Source organism: Heptranchias perlo, chromosome 28 (assembly GCF_035084215.1).
Source record: "Heptranchias perlo isolate sHepPer1 chromosome 28, sHepPer1.hap1, whole genome shotgun sequence".
Classification (NCBI taxonomy): domain Eukaryota; kingdom Metazoa; phylum Chordata; class Chondrichthyes; order Hexanchiformes; family Hexanchidae; genus Heptranchias; species Heptranchias perlo.
In genome coordinates, this window is record NC_090352.1 from 24,279,315 (window position 1) to 24,301,092 (window position 21,778).

General features: G+C 43.1%; 1 protein-coding gene across 1 annotated transcript in view; it reads right to left on the bottom strand.

Annotated features, from left to right (window-relative positions):
• rab34a (RAB34, member RAS oncogene family a) overlaps window positions 1-16,205 on the bottom strand; it is a 38,686-nt gene extending 22,481 nt beyond the window's left edge. Inside the window, exons 1-3 of the mRNA XM_068008230.1 lie at window positions 15,848-16,205; window positions 11,993-12,060; window positions 7,836-7,927 (exon numbers count right to left, since the gene is read on the bottom strand). Coding sequence (XP_067864331.1) covers window positions 7,836-7,927; window positions 11,993-12,049 — 149 coding nt within the window. The 5' untranslated portion in view covers window positions 12,050-12,060; window positions 15,848-16,205. The remainder of the gene's footprint in view (window positions 1-7,835; window positions 7,928-11,992; window positions 12,061-15,847) is intronic.
• Between the last annotated feature and the right edge of the window lie 5,573 nt (window positions 16,206-21,778).

Genomic DNA, 21,778 nt, shown 5'->3' on the forward strand with positions numbered 1-21,778 from the left:
CCTAAAAACAAAGATAGATATATAGCCTCTGCTGCAGGTCTGAGAAGCCTGCTGGAGGGCGGATGGCTGCCAACTGCCGGGTTTCTACTTGTGCTGCAAAAACAACAGACAGAAGGCCTCAAGGCCCAAAGATCACTGGGGAAGTAGAAAAAAGGCATGATAACTGCACTACTTTGGAAGCAGCTGAGATCATTTGATGTAAAATGATTTTACATACCTTTTTAGGCCTCCCTTTCCTGGCTCCAATCCGAGGGGAGCCAGGAGCAACTACTGCCAACTTCTTCTTGCATCCTTCAAAATGGGTGCCTCTTCTCTCTTCATCACCAACTCTGCTTGTGCCTGCTGCAGGCACAACACACCACACCACACGTCTCCCCCCGCCCCCAGGCTTCATGAGTCTCCTCCCCTTTTTTGTCTCCTCTGCCCTGGGAACTAAGCACTTTGCAGGCACATTGAACAGGAAAATCAACCTCACAAATCTGTGTAGACAGTTATAACTCACTCAACCACACAAACTAAGATCAAAGGCTGCAATATATGAAAAAATCACTGATGCTTCCAAAGCGGTGTTGTTATTATGTCTTCGCATGCCACAGGCAGCTTACACATGTTAAAGCTTGCAAGGAAGTGATCTTTCCTCTTCATTGCCATCCATTCCCCCTTCCCTCTCCTCTTTATTGTCAGTCATTTCTCCCTTTCCTTCTCCAATTCATTGCCATCCATCTCCTGCCATGCATCTCCCCCTTTCCCTCTCCCCTTATTGCTATCTATCTCTCCCTTTCCCTCGCCCCTTCATTGCCGTCGAACTCTCCCTTCCCCCCCTCCCCTTCATTGCCATCCATCTCCCCCTTTCCGTCTCCCCTCAGTGCCAATCCTACTTGAGTATTGAGTTACAAATGAAAGTGATTTCAGCTGTTAAATACTTTGTGGGGGAATTCCTGTGTTGGTGAAACTTCCTACCTGCGATAACCAGTGGCTGAGATCCTTTCCATTAGCCACAAAGCTCCAGTAAGAGCAGCAGTGGGGGAGAGGAGCCGAGTCCACGCTGATTTTCATCAGCAAATGCTGACAAGTGGACTGGGCCCCCAAAATACCATCGCCATGAGACTCTGCTGGTTGGCACATATACAGACAGCAGTCTCCCAACAACTTAAAAGTTCTACTCAACTTTTCTCAGTTGAAACAAGTAGAATGGACAGGGCTTGACACTTAAATGTGCAAATTCCTGAATTGTTTTTAGAACATTAGCACCCATCCCCCACCAATGGTGTGCAGGCATGTGTAAACATACAGGCAGAACAAATGGCCATTTGGTTTCTGTTTCATCAAAACGTCTCAATGCCCGTACAGAAGATCATGTGGCCGAGTGTGAACAGCTGCTTGTGTTTGCTGCAGTTGTGCACGTGTTGGTTTTATTCTGACAAACTATCATCGATGACCTGATGCTGAAAGGTTGCTATAGGCCTCACTTGCAAAGTGCCTTTAATGTAGTGAAAGATCCCAGAACATTTCACAGCGGGGATCGGCGGGAGTTTGGTGAAGAGCTAAAGGAGGCGACCAAAAACTTTGAATTCCCCCCCCGCCCAAAAAAAAGCAAAAATAACAGGGTTCTGACAAAGGGTCTCTATTCAAAACGTTAATCTGTCTTTTTCTCTTTTCTAATACTGAGAATTGACTGTGATCTTCCAGCATTTTCTGTTTCTACTTCACATTTTTTTGCATTTGCTGTTTATCTTTCTAAAGCTGGTTTTAATTTATCTTAAAAATTCTTCCTGTCTTGGGAGGGCACTATGTGCTGCTCTCCTCCTTTTAACATTTCCGTCAGGTGTTGGTCTCTGTGGTGAAATATGGACCCAGATGCTCTATAGAGTGTAAGCATGCAGGATCATCACCTGCATTTACAGGAACAGGCAGCCCTAAACCGATGGCAGATTCATAGACCCACATTATCATGGATTTGCAATACCATGAGTTCCCTGCAGGTCCAGCTATTCATACTTAACAATGCAACCAACAGCGGAATAACTGAATGTCTGCACTCAGCTGCACTTATCTAAAGTGCCTTATATCTAATGTTGTCAATGAGTTGACACCAGGAGTAGCTGATATTGTGCAATGACCATTGTAGATGCAGAGTTGTTTGAAAATATGGTGGCACAGAAAATTCAAACTCGAGCATTAGGTGCCATGAAGTGGTAGAATGCAGATTCATGTTCACCTCTCTCGCTGTAAAGAATCCCTAACTTAGCATCTACTATTGTAGAGAGGTGCCCAAATGGAAGCCTTGCTCTCAACACATGAGCAGAGGAAAAATCTGAAGATCACCCTGAGCCACTGTTGCACACTTCCTAGTTATCAGTGATAAAAATCAGCCAGGGCTTCTACTCCTGTCAATTTTCCTCTTTGGATGCCTTAACAGGTGAGAGTTGGCTGCATTGTCCCTCCCTTTGGATATCTGCATGGCCCTGGGGAACTCCAGGTATAGACCCACCCTGGCTGGGGTGTAGACGTGAGTGCAACTCCACGCCTCCGGTTGATTGGGGTCTGGGGCCAGGCAATAGCACCAGCTTTCACCAGGTACCCCTATATTGGGGCTCTCTGTGAGGGTTGCCACAGGAAAATAAAGTGGGAGGCTGGAAACGCCCCCTCAATAACTACACTGGACCTGCACCTACTACAGGTGCAGGTCCAGTTACATCTGTAAGGGGAGCCCCAGGAAATCTTGGGGCAGCACATTGGAGCAGAGATGAGATATAATTGATCTCAGTCCCTTTTTCCTCTGCCCTGTGCCAGGTAAATGCTGATTCCCCAAGTGCAGAGCAGAGAAAATCTACCCTGTTGGGTGTTGTGGAGAGTTCAAAAGAGAGGAGTAAAAAAAAAATTTTAAAATTTTCTCCCTTCTCTTGTTCCCCTGAAGACACTGCACTCAAGTGGCCATCGTTCTTATTTAAGGCTTGACAGAAATGTTGGTGGGCCAATACAGCGTAGCCCAACACATGGACACTTCCAGCAGGGTCACCTGATAACTGTCAGGAGTAAAAGCCCTGGCTGATTTTTTCCGACTCCCTAACCCAGGGGTACAGTGTCCATATGTAGCTCCTCCACTGCTGCCCTGGCTGAGATTGTGCGCCGAGATGTCAAGTGAGATCAGGATCAGTTGTGATGGCCCAAGTTATCAAAAGACCTCCAAAACAGATGGAGGAAATTGGCAAAAAAAAAACAAAAGCCCAGATATGTCCTTGGGGACGCGATGCTGGCAATTAGGCTGGGATCACATCCGCTGGAGTCTGTGAGAGGTCACCTCATTTCAATGCAGGTGGCAGGTGTTCACTTAGTATACTTTGACACCTGCCTGGCTCTGGATGCTGTAGCCTCGCTGCCAAGGCCGTAGGGTGTTCCCTCCCCCACCCTCTGGAAATAGTCTGAACCGGCTCCCATTAGCCTCTTTTGTCAGGAGGCCACACTGGAAAAAAGAATTACATTACCTTAAAACTTTGGGGTTTAGGACAAAGCCCCAGTCTGGACCCCCAATGTGGGCCCCACAGCCACCGTTGAAAAGGCTGGTATGCCTCTTCCTACTGGCTGTACCAGCCTCCAAAGATATGCCAACCATCTTCTAGGCCAAGGTTTGGGGATTCCCAATGTAGGGAGTCCCTGCCCCCTCTCCCTGCCCGCTCTGCATCACAGGTCTTACTAAGCCAAGCAGGCAGTCCCAATGCAGGCTGGGACCCAGGTTAACCGGTTCCTGGTCTAATTTCTGGACCTTCCACCACATTCTTGCTGGAGTTAGAAGGGAGTGCACCGGAAGGGCCGATGAATCCCGATCCCAAGCACTGTCTGCTGGGAGCTACTGTCACCAGGGTTAAGATGCCATGAAGAATTACTGGCCTCCTACAATCATGTCTAATTTATTTGATTTTTGCTGAGACACACACTCAAACATCATAAAACTTCAGCAGTGAAGTGCAAGTAATTCATAATCAAAGGTCTGTCCACACACTCCCCGCCCCATGACTGTCACAGGCTAAAGACTATTGCCAGGACCTCCAACATTGCCACATTCCTCTTTGGTTAGCTCACTTCAATAGACATGTGACCACTTAGCTAAGAAGGTAAAGGCTACCGCTGATGGAAACAAATTATGACACAGTTGTCTAGTGGAAAATGCTGTCATTTTAGTCATTAGTCAGAACTCTTCTATAAAAAAAATCTGCTGCTGCTTTTCACGCTTCAGTCACTTGCAAGCGAATGCCTTTGAGTTGGAAGATGTGGAGTACAGCCAAGATTTCTGTCAAAGGGTGTTCCTGGGATACAAACTCAGCATTTCTCAGAAAGAAAATTTCCTCTTCCAGAAAAAATACTTCAACACTGTGACTTGCTCCTAACTTCACTGACAGGAGGCCCAGTGATTAAAGCCCATTACAGTCTCTGTCTATTACTGATTTGGCCTTATCCACCTTCAGCTTCTCTACCTGTGGTCATTAAATTCCCCAGTAGAGAACTGTGTTAGTATGCATACAATTAATAGTGTCACTGCCTTCAAGTCACCTACTGGCCCAACTCATCCATAACCAATTGCCACAGGCTATTTTTTTTGGCCCAAATTCAAAAACCTTGGCAATGGATAACATATAATATAGGACTGATGAGGCTAAATGTGCACTGTCACCAGTAATGTCTATTAGGGAGGTCTAGACTGCATGTATGAAACTGTTCAAAACATGCTATTATGATACTGTGGCAAACCTTACTTTTGCAGCCATTTGGCTACTGTGGAGTTTGTTCCCTCGACTGAAATTCCTGGCAGCAAATGACCCTTTTAAAAAAAAATGGTTTTATATAGCATTTACCTGACAGCGCTGTTGACGATGGCAGTAGCCCCAACTACTGCAGCAGTATTTTAAATTAAATCAGACGGCTCTGCCTCTAAACACAGCACAAAGAAGCACCTCAAAGGGTGGTTTTCCACCGTAAACAGCTACCAATAGCAGCCTTCACATTTTCTGGCCACAAGTGGACTAGGCCACTGGGCAAGGTCCATAACCAGGAATGAAAGTCGTGATTCTTCACTTTAAAGCAATTGCACATGCATGCCATTGCGGTGTGAATGGTCGTTTTTCTGTTGTTGCTGGTGTTTTGGAATCAACCCCCGCAGTATAAACAGGAGAGATGAGATTCCACAGCAAACCAAAGGATTTATAGGCCTTTTTTTATATATTGGTGTCAGTGGGATGTTTGCACCTTGTGATTCCCAAAGCATGAGTCTCACTTAGCCGGCAGCAACACCAATGTAAAAGCTGCTGGATGCACTAAATCCACTCACCAGAAAGACACACCTTTTACCAGGTCTTCCCAGTGGCCAGATTTAATGAATTTCGCAGGTTCATGTTAGAATTACCAATGACCGAGCTAGACCTGCACTTCAGGAACCAGTAAAGCAAATAACCACTAAGACCACGTAAAAGGGCCTTCTAAGTTCTACTTAAAGCAGTTGTGTATAAAGGTGACATTAAAATACCACTGCAATGTTAATCCTGATTCACTCTGTAGAAATTACTTCACCTCTCCTTAAGGAAGTTTGACTCTGGGAGTAAATCAGGCCTTTTGAAGGAGGCCAAGCAGATCCCAATGTGCAGTGTTGCATATTTGCTGACCTTATGGCGGGTTTCTGTGAGCCTCTAAGAGCCAGAACTTTACAATTAATTCCTGTGTTGTGTAGCAGGATGAAGGCCCAAAGTTAAGGGTGAATTTCTATTGCACTTGGAAGGCTGCTTTTATACTGGTGCCATTTCAGATTGGATTCAAGGGAGAACAACATCCATGAGCCAGCTCCTGGCATTCACATGACTAAATCTGGCTCTCTTAGCTCAGTGGCAGAACGGCAGACCCAAAATAGGTACCAGCTCATGGATGCTGGTCTCCCAGAATCCGAACTAAAACAGCACCATTATAAAAACAGCTTGACAGGACTTAATTGCAGCTTAACAATTCCAGCATGCTAATCCCCAGCCAGACCAAACCAGCAGCACCTCAGCGCCAATTCCAACCCAGCAGCACCTGAATGCTAATCCTAGCCTGGCAACAATGGGGTTTTTGGATTGAACACGAGGGTGAGCGATCACACCAACTGCCCAATGGCTCCAACCAAGCATTTTCAGGGTTGGGCCTCATTTGTATATTTTCAGCTGATAGGCAGCTCCAGATCGGTTGGGGGTGGGGCAGAGAGGGGTTGGAAATCTGGCGGCCTCTATGCAGAGTGAGCCGGAAGTCAAAACTTAAAGATGGTGGAGAGAGACAATCTTGGTGCACAGGCACTGAGCAGCCAGCAGCGGGTATAAAGATTCTTCTGGGACCAGGAGCAGGATTCCTGCTTCTCCTGGCACCGCAAAAATCATTTATATAGACATGTTTCCGCTGCGACCTCCAGTAGTCCTTTTGAGGACCACTGTTTAGACCGCTCCGCATGAACTAAAAGGAATGTTGTGTAATTGCAACAGACCTGGACTGGATTAGACATGTAGTTTTAAATGTAGTTATAAGTAGTTATAAATGTCATATTAATGGGGGATGACTTGGTGCAGGTTTCATTTACATAGTGCTTGCTTTTTGAATCAGCCTGCATCATTTAATGAGAAAAAGCATTAACGGCAAAGGGCCAGTTCATGAAAACAATGAACTTTCACTGCTAATTGCAGATGCAGTCACTTTCAAACGTAAGTAAAAACTGAAATATTCTACTGGAACCGTGGATCATTAATAAAAGCAGTGAGGAATCCCTCAGTGTGCATTCTATTTTAGAACTATAACAATCATTTCTTTCTTTAAATAATGATTCTTGCTTTATATACACTTTACGAGTTTTTTTTTATTCGTTCACGGGATGTGGGCGTCGCTGGCAAGGCCGGCATTTATTGCCCATCTCTAATTGCCCTCGAGAAGGTGGTGGTGAGCCGCCTTCTTGAACCGCTGCAGTCCGTGTGGTGACGGTTCTCCCACAGTGCTGTTAGGAAGGGAGTTCCAGGATTTTGACCCAGCGATAATGAAGGAACGGCGATATATTTCCAAGTCGGGATGGTGTGTGACTTGGAGGGGAACGTGCAGGTGGTGTTGTTCCCATGCGCCTGCTGCTCTTGTCCTTCTAGGTGGTAGAGGTCGCGGGTTTGGGAGGTGCTGTCAAAGAAGCCTTGGCGAGTTGCTGCAGTGCATCCGACTTGATTCTACTCTCCTTAAACTATAAGTCCTCCAAAATGCCCCATCCCACATTCCCATCCGCACGAAGGCCCAATATTTTCACCATTCATCTCCTTGCCATGCTTTACTGTTTTTGGATTCCTGGAAAATCAACTTCAAATCCTTCCACAGCAACACCCTCCATGATTTCCTCCAGCCCCATGTCCCTGCACAGACCATCCACTCCTCTAAAACTAACCTCTGATCAGCAGCCCCAGGAGCAATTAAACTCTGAATGAACTCACCCAGTGTTTACTTAACAGACTTAAGACAGTTTGGGCTGAAGGGAACACAATACCACCTTAACAGCAGAATACTACATTGTGTTTTCAATGGTGTAATGCTCGTGACCTTATTATTTAAATGGCATAATACTCTAGTCCTTATAAAAGAGTATCACCTGACTTACCATAAACAATGCCACTGGACATCTGCTAGTTTTAGAAAAATTAACATTTAAGGACTTGGTGTCAACTGGATTTATTCTTACCTAATTCCGAGCTGTCATTATTTTCTATTCCAATTTTCACAGGCCGTATCCTTTAATTATGGGAGATGCTTAACTGAATTTAATCTACTTGAGGAAATTCCCGGAAGAGGCTTACCCAACTGTTCCTGTTCTGTCATCTTGGCAGGCACGCTTCACTTTGGGATTGAATATGTCCTTTGTATGGAGAGCTGCTTCTTTCGTGAAGCACTGCAAAATAAGTTTCAAATCACATTAAAATGATATTCTTATTTAAAAATTGAAGATAGTCTTTAACTAGACTCAATCCCCAAGCTGTACTGAGTTAGCTCAGTGGTAGGGAGCAATAGTTCACTGCCCCTCGACTAAAAAGGGAAAAAAAGGTCAAGGGGTTTCCATAAGAACATAAGAAATAGGAGCAGGAGTAGGCCAATCGGCCCCTCGAGCCTGCTCCGCCATTCAATAAGATCATGGCTGATCTGATCCTAACCTCAAATCTAAATTCATGTCCAATTTCCTGCCCGCTCCCCGTAACCCCTAATTCCCTTTACTTTTAGGAAACTGTCTATTTCTGTTTTAAATTTATTTAATGATGTAGCTTCCACAGCTTCCTGGGGCAGCAAATTCCACAGACCTACTACCCTCTGAGTGAAGAAGTTTCTCCTCATCTCAGTTTTGAAAGAGCAGCCCCTTATTCTAAGATGATGCCCCCTAGTTCTAGTTTCACCCATCCTTGGGAACATCCTTACCGCATCCACCCGATCAAGCCCCTTCACAATCTTATATGTTTCAATAAGATCGCCTCTCATTCTTCTGAACTCCAATGAGTAGAGTCCCAATCTACTCAACCTCTCCTCATATGGGATTAACCGAGTGAACCTTCTTTGTACTACCTCGAGAGCAAGTATGTCTTTTCTTAAGTATGGACACCAAAACTGTATGCAGTATTCCAGGTGCGGTCTCACCAATACCTTATATAACTGCAGCAATACCTCCCTGTTTTTATATTCTATCCCCCGAGCAATAAAAGCCAACATTCCGTTGACCTTCTTGATCACCTGCTGCACCTGCATACTAACTTTTTGATTTTCTTGCACTAGGACCCCCAGATCCCTTTGTACTGCAGTACTTTCCAGTTTCTCGCCATTAAGATAATAACTTGCTCTCCGATTTTTCCTGCCAAAGTGCATAACCTCACATTTTCCAATATTGTATTGCATCTGCCAAATCTCCGCCCACTCACCCAGCCTGTCTATATCCCCTTGTAGGTTTTTTATGTCCTCCTCACTCTCTACTTTCCCTCCCATCTTTGTATCATCTGCAAATTTTGATATGTTACACTCGGTCCCCTGTCCCCTCCTCCAAATCGTTAATATAGATTGTAAAGAGTTGGGGACCCAGCACCTGATCACTATCTTGTGGCCTCTGCTGGACAGTGTATGTGTGCGGACATTGCATGACGATAGGATTAGGCTTGGCTGTGATGAACAAACAACTGGCACTCACCATTCATGCTCACACATGAAGAGTAGCCACATGTACAAGACACCAATGGCTGACCTGCAACAGAGACAGTGCCTTCAGGAAGGAAGTGAAATAAATGAATGAATACTTGGGTGAGTGGATTGAGAGAACTTTTGGATCCTTTCTCTCCCAGCCCCATTTTGCAATTTATTTTCTGTTCCTCCTTCAGGTCACACACAAGCATGCACACAGTCACCCATCATTTCCTAAGAAGACAGTCAATATATTAACAGAGTTCTCCTGATGTCAGTGAGAAGAGAGGCAGTGAAATGGAAGTGGACGTGCAATCAGCTCTCATGTTTGCTGAACTCATCCTTTTTGAGGATGGTGCCCTTTGATCCATAGAGAACAGCCCTCCTTTCCCGCATTTCATGAATAAGAACCTCCAGCGTTTTGGCTTCAAATCTAATAGTTTTCGCTCTGATAGCCACAATTTTACATGGATCTTTTAGCACTAACCCCTCGCCTGCTCTCTCCTGTGCAAATGCAAGGGTTTAAATATCTTCTTAATCCATTTAAATGTTGCTCAACATTCCCGGTGCCCCATCAAACAGCCAGCTGTACAGGCGGTAGATCACACAGTTTTACATATAGTTCAAAATTATATTAGGGGTTCATGGGCAAGCAAGTGTTCTCGCAAAAACTCATGGTTAACCACTGAATAGGACACCAACAGTAATTTCTAGGCTTATATATTCATATCCTATTAGGTATACATTTGTTAGAAAAAGGGATAGTAAAATATTATATTAAATTTGGTACTTTAAACGTTCAGGTATTGCTTTGCTATTTTTGGTCTGTGGGCTTTAGGAGATGAATAAGTGACTGGAAGACCACACAATAAGAAATAACCTTGGCTGTAACTAGACAGCTAAAGTTGTGCATACCAATAGAGTGAAAGAAGCCCTCTGGTAAGTGAGAAAAGCTGTCTTGTTGAAAGGCAAGTCCAGACTAGAACCGCAGTAGCAGAAAAAGGCTCTTTGATGGAACATTCCAAAACTTTCTGACCGAGAATAAAAGCTCAGGTTCATTTTGGAAAGGCAATTTACTAATATTTTAAATGTAGCAAAAACTGAGACTGAAGTAAAAATGCTGCTAAGTAAATAGAGATCATTTAAACCAATTCATGTACAGACACATGGGGCCCCATTTTAGGTGCAGTAAAACTCGTGCCACCCACTATGCTGAGGCTTGTGGCACTTCAATTTCCCTGACTTTTTATTTACATTGCCATTTTTCTGTGTGAATAAAAACAAGGGCCTTGAAATTATAGTGTGGGACTGTACGAATGCCTGGCACATTCATCTGAAACTCTTCGCCGCTGTTTTGGCAGAGATGACAACCAATTATTTTAAACAGGTTAATGCCTCTGCTAAAATAGCTGAGAGAGGAAATTCAGACAAACACATCAAATGTTCATACTGACAGCGTAATTTCAAGGCCATTGTTTAAACTTCTTTAAGATAAAGTCACACTTGTAACAGCTTGAAAATATACACCAGTGGAGACATATGATAGAAACATAGAAAATAGGAGCAGGAGTAGGCTATTCGGCCCTTCAAGCCTGCTCTGCCATCCAATATGATCATGGCTGATCCTCTATCTCAATACCATATTCCCACTCTCTCCCCATACCCCTTGATGCCTTTTGTGTCTAGAAATCTATCTAGCTCCTTCTTAAATATATTCAGTGACTTGGCCTTGATGGAGCTCAAGGAGGGAGGAAAACACCCTTCTTGAATGTGCTCTACAAAACCTGACCTTAAGACCTTCTACCCATTCCCCAAACTTTGAGAGATCTTTCTTCATGTTCATTTAGCTCTTTAATTTTTCAATTTCTCTTCTTTTTCTCCCTTCCTCTCCTGAATGTGCAGACTCATGCTGGAGCACAGCCCTCCAGTCCTTCACCCAAGTACATCCATGAGCATAGATAGTGAGCATCTCTGCTGGCTATCAACCACAGAGGGCATCACAGCCAAGTCCAATGCTATCCTTACATTCATTACACATTCATTTTCCAGCATGGTTACGAGAAGATAAAGCCTATTCAATTCTTCTAATAAGCAGATCTTGTCCTCTGTAATCCACAAGAGGTATATGTTTATTGATAATCTGCTCTTTGCAGAGGGGTGCTGCGCTGCACCCCCTTTTTAAGAGAGAAAACAGCTCCGTAAACATTCCTATCTCAACCGATTTGAGAATTAACTATATCAATATTGGAAATAACTAGATAGATTGCTGATGATGCTATACAATCGCACGGTGGGTTCGTGTATGAACTATTTGATTGTCACTTATTTGGTCATGATATCATTAGAACCCAGCTTTTATTCATATATCTAAGGTGGCATTGCTCACTGATGGAAACTAGAATGTAGTTTCTGGTGTTTGCTGTCAAACTCTTAGATCCTGATCAGACACTATTGCCCTGTTGCTTCAGCTCAATGAGCTCCCACCATTACTGCTCGAATTAGGAGCCTGACAATCAACTCCTGCCACAGCTGTATGAATCGCCGTATGTTATCCATCCTGTAAAAAAGTACATTTCAGGAATCTGTTTCTCATTTTACAGTCCGGTTGGTTGCAGCTTAGCCAATCAGGAAGCTAACTATAATCCCAATATCGCTAATTTCTACAATCCTGCAATCATACCAAGATGAAAATGTTATTATTGAGATACATGTTGTGTTGTGTTCTGTTACATATAGTTTTATAAAAGGTTCAGGAAAAGTGTGGACGATGATCCAAACAGGAGTGAGAAGTCTACTTTACCAAACGTAGATCTGGTATGATTCGGTCTCTTCTGACTGGTGGAAGTACACTCATCATTGGCAGCTACTCTGTGTAGAGGAAATAAGATATTAAAAATTGTGACATTTGTGTATTGAAAAGAGATTTCATTTACCTTGTAGTAAAACATTCACTGTTTCATTTGGTATCTATAACTAATATAAATAATCTAAATTCCTTAATATAAATAATCTAAATTCACAAAATAAAATAGTCGCATATCATGTACTGATCACATTGCATGAGTTTATTGTTAATAAGTGAGAAAGCAATGATGTGTGCTAAACACCTGTATTCTAAGATTAGGTATAGCACTATGGACGAGGGTAGGGTAGCTGAGTGGTTCTGGTACTGGACTAGTAACCCAGAGGTTGTGAGTTCTAATGCCACCATGGAAAGTTACACAATTTAATTTGGGACGTCTGAACAGATAGGATGGCCTTTATCTAAACCAGAGAGGCACTTTAAGAAAAGGGTAAATAGTGGGGGAAAATTTAAACTAGTTAGGGGGTATGGGAGGGGAAAAACCACACTGCAAGTCAAAAAGTGTCAGAAAAAGATTCACCAGAATGATTAAACTAAAGGATGAAATTATGAGGGAGGTTGGATGAACTTGGCTTGTATTCCCTTGTGCTTAGAAGGTTGAGAGGTGATGTAATCGAGGTGTTTAAAATGATAAAGGGATTTGATAGGATAGACACAGAGAAACTATTTCCTCTGGTGGGTGGATCCAGATCAAGAGGGTATAATTGTAAAATTATAGCTAGGCCATTTAGGGGTGAAATCAGGAAGTATTTTTTCACATAAAGGATAGTGGAAATCTGAAACTCTCTTCCCCCAAAAGGCTGTGGATGCTGGGTCAATTGAAATTTTCAAGACTAAGATCGACAGATTTTTGTTGGGTAAGGGTATCAAGGAATATGGAGCAAAGGCAGATAAATGGAGTTGAGGTACAGATTAGCCATGACCTATTTGAATGGTGGAACAGGCTCAAGGGGCTGAATGGCCTACTCCTGTTCCTACATTCCTTTGACACAGTGAGGAAGATTTTCGTCTTAATGCCTGGGCAGTAATCTGGTGAGGAGAATTGCTGGCCCTTTTTAGAAACCATCTGATTTTCATTCTTTTGACTTCAGTGGAATGAAAATCAGGCAGGTTCTATAAAGGTCGGCCAATCTGCCCCACCAGGTTACTGCCCAGGCGGTGCAAGCAAAAATCTACCCCCGTTTTGTACAAATATGAAAACCCTTGCAATTGGTTCATAAAACTGCTTTTAGAATAGAAGGATTTTTAAGAATAGAAAAAAAACAATAGCCTATCCCTTTTTGATAGGTCAACCCCATCTGCTGCCTTAATATCATTTAATACATCTCTTCAGATATACATCTAATTGTCTCCGGAGCTCATTTATACAATCTGCTTCAATAGCCTTATACTGTATATAATTATAAAGGCAAGCTCACCAATACTGCACTCCATCTGAACTGGGTCTCCACTGAGATTGAGGGATCAGTGAATTTACCCTATAATGAACATTTTAGAGTGTTTGTGTGCTAGAGTAATACACTTTGCATTCTCAAAGGACCAAATATCCCTAAATATTATCTTCAGAACCTACCTCAAATTCCATCCCCTCCCCGTTATTGACTTCATCCCCCTCCCTAATCACTGTCTCAGTTGAACCAGACTGTTTGCAACCTTGTTTGACCCCAAGCTGAATTTCTGACCTCATATGCTTTCCATCACAAAGACGTCTACCTCCATAACATTTCCCACTTCTGCATCTACCTCAGCCTATCCAATCTCAAAACCCTTCTTCATCCCCTTGTCCCCTCCAGAATCAATGGGGTAGAGTTTCCCTTTGTGTGATAGTGTAAAATGGGTGACAGTGAATTAGCCAGTTTTACATCTCTCCCGATTTTTATTTTGATCGAAGTCATTGTTGTGTACCATGGAGCCTTGAGGGCCACATAGAAAATTAAATCTACGTTCCAATAATTTTCTTACATCTCAAATTGCTGATGCTAACAGATCTTCATGTTCTCAGTTACATTTACCCACTAATGAGGCAATAGTGTTGAGGATAGCCCTTTTCAAGTTTAGAGATTAGTGACGAGCTGATGACTAGCCTCCTTGGGAGAGAAATAAGTGGAGTCTCTTTAGGGTAGAAATGGTGCTAAGATGATATGCCTGGCAATGGAAGTTCAGAACTAAGCCACTCCTGTGTCAAACTTAGTAATCCAATATCTACAGCAGGCAGGTCCGCAGTGCTCCTGGGCACTGTTGGCAATTAGACCAGCTAGTCTGGCTTACCAATGGGATATGAAAAGGTATTCATGTCACTGGGGGCTGGAATTCTTCCCACTTAGCTCCAGTTAATCCTGCAATCCAACGCCCAAATGATGGGGATGTCCTCGCTGGACAAGCAGCGGGAAACGTACCAGTACTTTGTAGTAGCCTGGAGTTCCCTGATCCTTGGCTCTGTGAACTCCCTAGATTTAAGTAGTGGGTACGTCCCTACAGAGAGAGTGAGCAACCTGTACCAAGAAAACAAAAATTCCACACGGCAGATTCCTCAGCCACTTGGTTGGAAGACTCTTAAACATGTTGACTTTACCCATTTCACATACCCAGATCATCAAAATAAAACCTCCAGGCCAAGAAAATTCAAACAGGACAAAGCAGCAAATAAAAAAAATGAATACAAAAAGGACTGAAATGTTGGATAGTCCGATTGCCAGAGCTTGCAGGCCGCATCTGCAATCCTCCCCCCTGCAGTTTGGACACCTCATGCTTTCCAGAACTACGACGTACGTACTCCCAATCAAGTTGTCAACAGGAGGTTGCAATGCAACCCTGATATTTAATTTCCTGGGAACAACGTGCAACTTAATATAAATCGCTTTTATACTGGTTCTCGTTTAGCTTGGATTTTGAGAGTCTGGTGTCCCTGAGCTAACTCTTCGCGTTTCCACTACTAAACCCTGCTCCCTTAGTCTCGCTGAAGAATCCTAGAGACAGTTTTTTCCGGGAAAAACTGTAGTCAATAATAACCAGAAAATCCGGGGGAGGGAGGGTCTACTATCCAGGATTAAAAATGGGACCTGGCTTTTTGACATCTAAACTTTTGTTTGTTTTTCCTTGATTTCCCCCATCTTTTCCCCCAAATAAAGATCTTTCCCCGCCTCCTTTGTCTGTTCTCCAACTATTCCCAGTCAAGCATTCCCACATCTGTGACCGGAGCCCAATCTCAAACCGTCATTCTTATTCCTCTCCGGAAACTACAAAACATGACTTCCTCGGGGCTGGAAGGAAGCCAAAATAAATGTTACAATGAACGATTATTACAAAGTTTGTATGAGTGGGTTATTAAACTGACTCCACGGGAACAACTGGCCTCTGTTGCAAAGCCACCGTTAATGTATCTTCCTCGTTTACAATTCCATCATCTTGGCACAAAGTACCAAAATTTGAGGCCAGTATTTTTTTAAAACAAAATAACAAATGTGGGTTGTTTTACACGATTTTTTTCCAACTTTGCGTCAGTAAGTTTCGATACAATTATATCGATATAATCGTCACTCTTGCTACAAGTGGCGCCTGTCTTCAGTAAACCTTAAATAAACAAATAAAATCGCTACACCCGAAAGGTTGGTTTCTTTTAAGAGAGAAAAAAAAAATCACAGTTATGTGCGACAGATCTTAGTTTAAAGTACCACAGTTCGGCTCGAATTCCTTCCAAAAGAACTGGGAGCTAATCGTGGAATAACATCACTCTCACTGCGTGCCGCAGATCAAACCGCACACTTTAGTTTTGGGCTAAAGTTTTTATTTTACCTTGTTAATTTCTGTGAAACTGACACTCAATCCCGCGGCGTTTTGTTAGTTTCCGAGCAGATCGGCGGGCTCGGCTAGATAGATGTTCGGCGATCGCTCGCTGCCTTATTCTTTTTTTTTTCGCCGAGAAGAAGCAGAGATCGTACCAACGTGGCCGGATTTTTTTTTTTTGGAGAAGGAATGACTTGCCCCAATTCCCAAATCCCCGCAAGGCGCCCCAGCTAGAGTCGGCAGCTGTTTTCCATTTCACGTTCCAGGACTCCCTGCTGCTTGATCCCAGGAATCTCAGCAATTACTGAATGTCTCAGCTAGGGGAAACGAAGGAAAGAATGAGTGTGTGTGAGAGAGAGAGAGAGAGAGATCACAGGTATTGGGAGGAGTATCGTTGTAATTTCTCAAATCTTGAGAATTGGAGCAGCGAGACTGCACGACACGCATAAAGTACTTCAACGGAATTAGGTTTACAATACGTTTTTCTCATATTCAGCGTTAAGCCTAGAAATTACTGTTAGTGATAATAAACCAAGGGAGGGTTAATGCAGTCAGGTGACATTCCTGACTGCTATTTCTACAGAGGTGTTAACCCATTTAAAATAAACGAGTTAATACCTCCATTAAAATAACAGACGGAGAGATGCAATATGAGTGGTGAACCATTGGTCTGCTAATATAGCCAACAGTAATTTCGTGCTAATATTATCCTTCGGGAAAAGGGGGCTTCCAAACGGCAAGAAATACACGTGTTATCAAACCACGAAGACGGTGATGGATAACTGACATTAAACAGTTGTTACAGTGGTTCGTGCATTTGCTGAAATATGAATGCAATTACATATATTTCAGTGCTGAACCTTTTAATTTCAGCACAGGGGTAACTCTACGCGGAAAGCAACCCAGATGTAAGTACTTAAAGGGGGCTTACTGCTGCTGGCAGAATATACTGAACAAAATCACTACATACATTCATACAGACACAGAAAAAATGTATCAGTAAAAATACTCTCAATTCCAATTGGTTACTGCTAGTGTATTTGCTACCAGAAATAAATAGCTAATATTTTAGAACGTTTCCCTGCGGTGAAACACGCAATGGAAAAGTTACATAAAATATTGTACATATCTATCCATAATATTAAAAGTCTTGCATCTGGTGTGCACTTGCTTTTTGTCACACTTACTTCCTGTGTCACAATGTATTTGTCACACATTTCCATCATGCCTTGGTGTATTGCCTGGGTATTACTTCTAACTGTAAAGTATAAATACTTAGCACTTACATACACTCCTTCCAATAGGAGGTGTTGCTGCTGCTCCTCAAAGCTCTGTCTTTCCAGGTTTATTCCTTTAGGTAGCGTTGCAGAAAGTATTATTAATTTAATATTTATTTCTTCATCATAGGCAGCCATGTTCCCTCGAGGTAAGTTAAATTTGACATTTATTTAATTTTTATAGCTATTATTTTCAATATATTTCCCTTGTTTCAAATTTATTTACTTTTTAATTCTACCCTGGGCCTGTCTGCTCACTTCTTGCTGGTGTCCATTTCCCTGGGACTTCCCAAACATTTGAAGCCACTGGACCCTTTGGGACTTTCCTGCCCTGCTGCTCTTCACTGGTTTCCCAGAAAATTTGTGATTTAAAGTGCTTATTGAGTAATAGTCTATTTATAGGGAGACAACAGAAGTGAAGAGATGGTGGGATGAGGCAAGAGAGGAGAGAGGATACAGGGTGATGGGGCAGGAGGGGAGAAGAGCAGAAGGAAGAGAATGGAGGGGAGAGGAGAGGGAATTGTGTGGAAACTTTTGGAAGCCATTTTCCATCTTTCTGTACGGTCCACCAAGGCCTGAAGGCATTGGTTCCAGTATCTCCTCATCACAGGGAATGCGCAGGCCAGCAGCCCGAGAGGTGCGGTAAGAGGCCAAGTCCATTTTAACGCCAGGGCCTCATTAACATGGATGCGGTGAGCTCCCTGCCTGAAACTGATGTCCAGAGGCAGCTTGCCTGGTCCTGTCTGGTGACTATTGGGCGACCCAAAAGCTGCCCAACTGGCACTCAGTTAAATTGACGGTGGGGTGGGGTGGGGGGAAGTTAGGAGGGTTTTGTTACCTCAGAAGTGGGTGAGCCTGGGGCGCCAGCGAGCCAAACTTTCTTTGTGGGGCCCGGAGGAGCACTACTTTTGCTCCTGGCCCCCCAAAGATAAGTTTAGTATTTAGCTATTGGGGCCTCTGCTTCTTCTCCAATTGCTTCTACTGAGCAGAGCGTCCGCGATGGGCACTGCACTAAGTAGGCCGTTAAAATGGCTTCGGAGATCTATATAAGTGATAGGACCCCAATTTGCTTATGTATACAAGGCTCCTGCCTGAGTCAGGCAGTGCCTCAACCGCCCAAGAGAACAGCGGTGTTAAAACAGCCACGAGGCAGAAACAGAGTGGTAAATGTACCGCTTGGATTTTAACTCCTGTTCCGCCTGGTTTCCGGTGGGTGGAAGGAGTTACAATTCCACTTTATGTGTCACGACTTTGGTTAACAATATATCCCTGCTCTCCAACTTGTTTACTAACAAGTATCAATTCACTTGAAACAGCTCCTGTGAAAATATGAAACTAAGGTGTAGAGTATAGTCTTCCTTTCCAATGCAAATGCATAGTGTCAAAATCTCAATAGACATGCAGCCAAAGAGCTGTGTCTGGGTGTTCTACAATGACAAATTACTATTTTTAAGTTGATACCATATTTCACGTCTTTTTTAAAAATCCTTTTTATCTCTTGACTATCAGCAGAAATAGAGTATAATGAATGCAGGGGCACATAAATTAAGAAATAAGTTTAAACTACATTGTCACTTGTTTAAATATCCTTTATTATCCATTCCTTGTAACTTTTGTGTTACATTTAAATGACTTAATTTATAAAATTACTATCAAATTTTACCACATGAGTGCCACCTACTGAATTTTCATGATCTGAAATGGGTTTTGTCAGTTTAGTGATAGTCTAAGGGTATTTAACCTTAGAGATGATCTACGGTTTCATTATATTCGTCAGACCACATGCAATTTGCTTTATCCCACAGCTAAACATTTGAAATTGGTTTCTCAACCTGGCTGTTCCCCACTTCACTTCATCTTATATTTCAGTCAATAAATGCAATAGTATTATTACAATTCCAGTTTTTCCCAACATCTTTCACATGTTCATAGGTAGATTGCAGTTTCATTATGCAGGGCCGAATCTTTATTCCCTGCCATTTATTAGTTAACGTCAGTCCAGCCTTAAAAATTAACCCTAATCACGGCAAATCATTTACTAGAAAATACTTAGCGAGCCATCACATTCTCCCACCATGTCGGAAAGTAGAAAAATGAAACACTACTAGACCACTCTATACAGGCTAAAAACTACATACAGATTTATGTAGAGATAAAGTAGCACAGAGGTAATAATATATACGAGACACTAATAATGGTACTAAACTTACACTATATATAAGTGGGTTGAATATTTAAAACAAAGGGAACAAAGTTGATGTTCATTCCAGCTAGTTCTTGGGAACACAAGTCTGGATTTTCCTCTGCAATCCCACCCCACCTACTGCATGTAACTTGCAGCAGTGGGCTGGTGTCCTTGTCCATGATGGATTTCTCTGCCATCTGCCTCAGTTGCTGCCACTTCACAGGGCTGCCAGGAGACAGTGACATTAGGCCTTGGGAAGTGGCAGTAAAGGCTCTGAGGTCCCCATATAGATAGAGAGGGCCTAATAGTGACCTCCTCTTCCTCTACTCCAGCCTCTACATATTTTCCTTCGTAGGCCTTGGTCTCTGCTGAGGCCTACTCGCCTGCTGAGTTTCTGATATTTGGAACACTTCTACCCCTTTAACTGCCCGGCCACTTCCTGTACATTTGCACAGGTGGACTTGCTGAAGCACCATTGGGATTTTAGGGCCGGGTAATAACACCTGCTGGGAGTCCACCAAGCATCTGTAGTGAACCCCGATCCAGGAAACTGGTTTGGGGTTGCAGCAGTGCCAGAGGAACGAGTAGAAGTCCCACCTCTTGGCCATAGTCTGATGGTAAATCGTGTGAGATGATATCTCATTGTCCCTATTGCCTCCACCACATATTGCAGCACAGCGAATAGGAAAATTGGAGATCCCGAGGGGGTCTAGATTATGAAGATATCATTTCCATTGAAGATGGTTGTTAATAAACAGTGTCCAAGCAGATACACATCATACCAAATAATATGTCATGATATTGGAAACGTGACTCTGGTGATGTTCACATTTTGCCAGCTTAATAACAAAGCCAATTATATTTTGAGACAGCTATCATCAAAATGTATTCATGCCTCATGGCGCTACTGGGGACCCCATGGACCCAAAGAGTGGGCTATACTTTGGGTAGCTCAACAACCCAACAATGAAAATCTATTTAGGACAGACATACCCATTGAATAAATTGACAAGTGTAATTGCAATACAGCCAGCCCTGAACATGAACCATCTGCATATTAACTTTGCCACAGAACAAAGGAACCAAGCACTCTCAGAAGTGGATCTTGTGTCCACTACAATCTGGAGTGTGTCCTTATCTGCCCAATTTCTAGGTAAACATTAGCAAGATGTAGGGATCAACAAGAGAACATTTTCCACTGTACACCAGCTTATTGGAATGTATCACCTACCATAAGGTGATTGACACTCTATTAAACAGAAATTCAGGTTATTAACCAACAGACAACTTATTTTCCATAGAATGAGTAAATGAACAATAGTCAGCGCGAATTCACAAACTTTCTTATCCCTCTCGGTACACATTTCAAAAACAATAAAGTCGCTTCCCTAAGCTATCTCTCAACATAACTGAATAGGCCTAAAGATAAGAGTGCTCATTTCTTACAAGGCAAAAGATTGCTATAGTGTCAAACTAGCACAGACTTTCTAGTGGTCGGAGACTGACTTGTGAAGTAAATCATTCCAAATCTTTCGAAAGTATACTGAACAAAGCCCAATCACAAAGAATTGCATTTCCTGTCATTAAATGATTAGGCATTATTTGACAGATATATATGATATATATTGTATCATTTGGGATGAAAGTAACTGCATTTATTTTGGGGTCTATATGTGCTTGTGTGGGGTCTCATTTCTGGATCACACTCATACTTTTTTGTAACCATCTCACAGCAGTATTTGTTTATGTGGGAGCATGTTACCTGCTGCCCCCTGAAGATGGTGTGTGGTAAGAGCAGAAAATAGATGGATTTCATATTCAAAGAAAATCTCCCATTATTTCCACAGTTCTTGCTTCAGCCTCAGCCCTTACCCAAAAGAGCGAGGAGCAGCAGGGAAAGTGCAGAGCAGCACTTAGTGAAGGGTGGGAAGTGGCAGCATCGGTGAAAGAGGCACTGGTGTCAATGACACCACGCATACATTTAAATCCGGAAATGCAAATTTCCCACATTCCAGGAGCTGCAGTGACTGTTTAGAGCCTTTCTTTTTATTCGGTCATGGGATGTGGGCGTCGCTGGCGAGGCCAACATTTATTGCCCATCCCTAATTGCCCTTGAGAAGGTGGTGGTGAGCTGCCTTCTTGAACCGCTGCAGTCCGTCTGGTGAAGGTTCTCCCACAGTGCTATTAGGAAGGGAGTTCCAGGATTTTGACCCAGCAACGATGAAGGAACGGCGATATATTTCCAAGTCGGGATGGTATGTGACTTGGAGGGGAACGTGCAGGTGGTGTTGTTCCCATGCACCTACTGCTCTTGTCCTTCTAGGTGGTAAAGGTCGCAGGTTTGGGAGGTGCTGTCGAAGAAGCCTTGGCGAGTTGCTGCAGTGCATCCTGTGGATGGTACACACTGCAGCCACGGTGCGCCGGTGTTGAAGGGAGTGAATGTTTAGGGTGGTGGATGGGGTGCCAACCAAGCGGGCT